This window comes from Pezoporus wallicus, unplaced genomic scaffold (assembly GCF_028554395.1).
Source record: "Pezoporus wallicus isolate ANWC-B61680 ecotype Strahan unplaced genomic scaffold, APGP_CSIRO_Pwel_v1 contig_6665, whole genome shotgun sequence".
NCBI lineage: Eukaryota > Metazoa > Chordata > Aves > Psittaciformes > Psittacidae > Pezoporus > Pezoporus wallicus.
The window spans coordinates 865,672-868,897 of NW_026636967.1; the positions used below are offsets into that span (position 1 = coordinate 865,672).

At 39.3% G+C, this 3,226-nt stretch overlaps 1 protein-coding gene across 1 annotated transcript; it reads right to left on the bottom strand.

Annotated features, from left to right (window-relative positions):
• Positions 1-584: 584 nt before the first annotated feature.
• Positions 585-2,655, bottom strand: PDC (phosducin). Its single transcript, XM_057402435.1, has 3 exons — positions 2,595-2,655; positions 1,867-2,027; positions 585-1,157 (listed from the first exon to the last, which is right to left on the bottom strand). The coding sequence occupies exons 1-3, from the start codon at positions 2,653-2,655 to the stop codon at positions 630-632; spliced, it is 750 nt and encodes a 249-aa protein (XP_057258418.1). The 3' UTR covers positions 585-629.
• Between the last annotated feature and the right edge of the window lie 571 nt (positions 2,656-3,226).

Genomic DNA, 3,226 nt, shown 5'->3' on the forward strand with positions numbered 1-3,226 from the left:
CTGTGTTAGCTGTTTGGATGACAAACTTACAGAATTGCTGAGCTAACTTCTGTGTCTTCATGAATATTGAAATTAAATGCAGAAGAGGAAAATAATGTCCTAGATACCTAAGCCATTTAGGAGTGCAAGGACTTTGGGCTGTATGTTTGTCCTTAAAACTGCTGGATAAGATCTTGTTCCTATCAAAGTTGGTAGAAGTGAATGTTACAAGGCAGGACTTGCAGTAATTCCAGAGCACAGAGGCATTTTTTTTTTTTTTTTTTTTTGCATATACAGAGGGATGGATCAGTTCTTTTCCTGTTGAAATGAAACTGTTGTGCTTTCTGGAGACAGGCATGGGCCCTCACTATATTTTTTATTTATTTTTATTTCCCCTTAGTTTCTTAGGGATCACCACTGTTGTCTCCTGTTCTTCCTATTACTTGTGTCTGGAGTAGAAATAATTATATACAGGACTACCAGTTGTATGTATTTTAAGGAAAATTCACATCCTAACAGTTAAGCATTTTTTTATGCATATGTGTATCTTAAAAATAGTGAAGAGAGCCTTCTTTAAATGAGATGGGTGTTACTGAGGCTGATATACAACATACTGAAAAGGAGAGGTAGACAGGACTATGGTTCTCTAATTACTCAACTTCTTGCTCATCTGTGTTGCCATTTCCCAGTGCTGGAAGCTCCCTTTCAGGTAGCAGCCCATACTCATTTAGGAAAGACTCCACATCCACAGCAAAAAACTCCTCATTGAATTGTTCAGAAATGCTAATGAAATTGCTCAGAAGTTCCCCACCCTTATAGACAAGTAGAGTGGGAAGCACTTCATTTGAGAAGCGGTCTCCAGCCCCTGTGTTGGAGGCCTTGATCTTGCAGAACTTAACGGTAGCATACTCGGCTGCCAGGCAGATCAAGCTGTTGTTGAGAGCCTCACAGCCCTTGATGCCATCTTCGTAAATGTGGACAATGACTGTAGTGGTTTTACGTTCTTTCTCGATGGCTTCTAGGAACTGTTCCCCATTCTGCAGCTCACACAGATAACCGTATTTTGGCCCAAAACTCAGCCGCTGGTGCATATCCTGCATGCAGCGTTTGCGGTATTTTTGTAGGCAACTTTCATCTTCTTGCTCATCATGAATTAATTCATACTCCTGCATGCTCATCTGTGAATGTTTTGAGAATTTTACATTAACAAGTAGTAATCTGTTGGTGCTGAAACAGGAAGAGACTAAGTTGTTGTCCAAAGCACATCACATTGAAAACTTAGGTAAAGGCAGTCACTTCCTACAATGACTCTGGAAGGTCTCTTCAAGAGATAGGTGAAGATGCTGTCTCAACATTTGCATGTTAACTCAGTGGTATTGTAGACTGTTACATATTTGGCAAAAACTTCCAGAGTTGGTGGGAATTTTGCCAGTGACTATAGTGGAGTCAAAGTTTAATTCCCATGTTTTTTTTGGGGTGTGTGTGTGTGTGTGGGTGTGTGTGTGTGTGTTCCCCCCTTTCAGAACTGGTAAATAGTAATGAGTAACATTCAGGCTCAGAGCTCTAGTCTGACCAGTAGGTTTTTGAACATGTTAAAAAATTTTCCATTGCCTTAACCAGGGATAGAGAATGAAGGCAAGGAATGGAGAAAGAAAGGTCAGACTCTGTGTTGCATGATACGTTGTTGTGAAATTACTGCTGATTTTACTGAAGTTAGACTTTGCTTGAGAGAGGACTATGTAGATGGTTGCACGTGCATTTGTTGTCTATGTATATTATGTGAGCTCTGCTACATTGCAAAGGAACTGAGTCTGGCAAATTCAGGATTTTCAACCAGTATGTCTTATATAGAATCAAAATTAATTTGTTTTGCTTTCCTTGTCTTACCTTACGGCAGAATCTCTCTCTGGTGTCTTTGTCATCTTTACTGAATGATCTGTGTGGTGAAGACATTTGTCTAAGAATTTCTTTCTTGCTTAAGGATAAGGAGTCTCGATCTTCACTTTCTAATTTAAACTTTCTCCAGTCATTAATCACGCCTTTGGGCCCTGAGAGATAGGAAGTAAGATGAAAAACCGGCTGTAACAAGAAACTGTCTTAAGAAGTCTCTGTCTTTACTGGCTTGTCATTCTGTGCCACAGTTTAACTGTCTGCCCCTCTTCTTTCCAAAGTGCTCTCCAGAAGTGTTGAAAACCAAAGTCTTGGGACCAATGTGTTATGTTAGCCTCCAAAAGAAAGAGTGTTTTTTTCTAACCTGGATTACTTTAGTGGTCTGGTTCCTATCAGGATCCTGTAAAGGGTTTTGGTGAACTGCATGAGTAGTTAACAGAGATGGGGATGTTGAAACCTGTCGAAACTGACATATTGGTCAAAGCTACTGCTGTGTAGAAGTATATTTGCATTTCTCTATAGACAATGTATACCCTAACATTCGTAAGGACTTACAGTAAAACTAAGAATACAGGACAGTTGAGATTTTTGAAAAATAAATAGTTTTTTAATTGGCAAACCAACAGCATCTACTTGAATTCTGGGCTTTCCCAGTGAACAGGGACAGTTTAGCTTATTTTTAGGAAAAAAAAAAAAAAGCGCCAAAATGCAGATAGTTTCCTTGCCTGTGTGTGTTGCCTGTCCTTCAAAATCTTCTTCGAAGCTGGTGTTGGCATTTTCTTCCATTTTGGTGGCTAGAGTAGGAGATGCTGCAAGTTCAAAAAGCAAAGCAAGTTAATAACAGCATAGAAAAGGGATAAGATTACAGCAGGTACAACACAGCTGTAATTTCCTGCAGCTGTCAGGTATCAGTAAAGATCAAAATACACGTAACTGTAGAGCTTCTCATCATCTTCTGTAGAGCAATTAAATTATTTGTCAGTCTCTTAAAAAAGATGTCTGCCAGATTCTTACTTGAAGTGCTTAGGCAAGACTTTCTTCATTATACTGTTCCTTCTCGGTCATCAGAGAATACCAAGAACATGGTGTGAAATAGTGGTTGTGAAACTTCCTGCAGAGGGTATGCAGACTCAAATAATGCAGGGTGCAGTGAATATTTTCTTTCTGATTTCTTTTTTATTAAAATGGTGCATCTTTATAAAGAAGGCAACCCAAGGAGGCAGATGGCAATCTCGGGGTGCTGCAATACAGTAGTACTCAAGCAACACATTTTTTATCTTTTACAATGGAATCTTTGAGGGGTGAAGTAGAACCACTGTTCTCTGAGCAAGGGGTAGTGTATTCATACCAAAAAGAC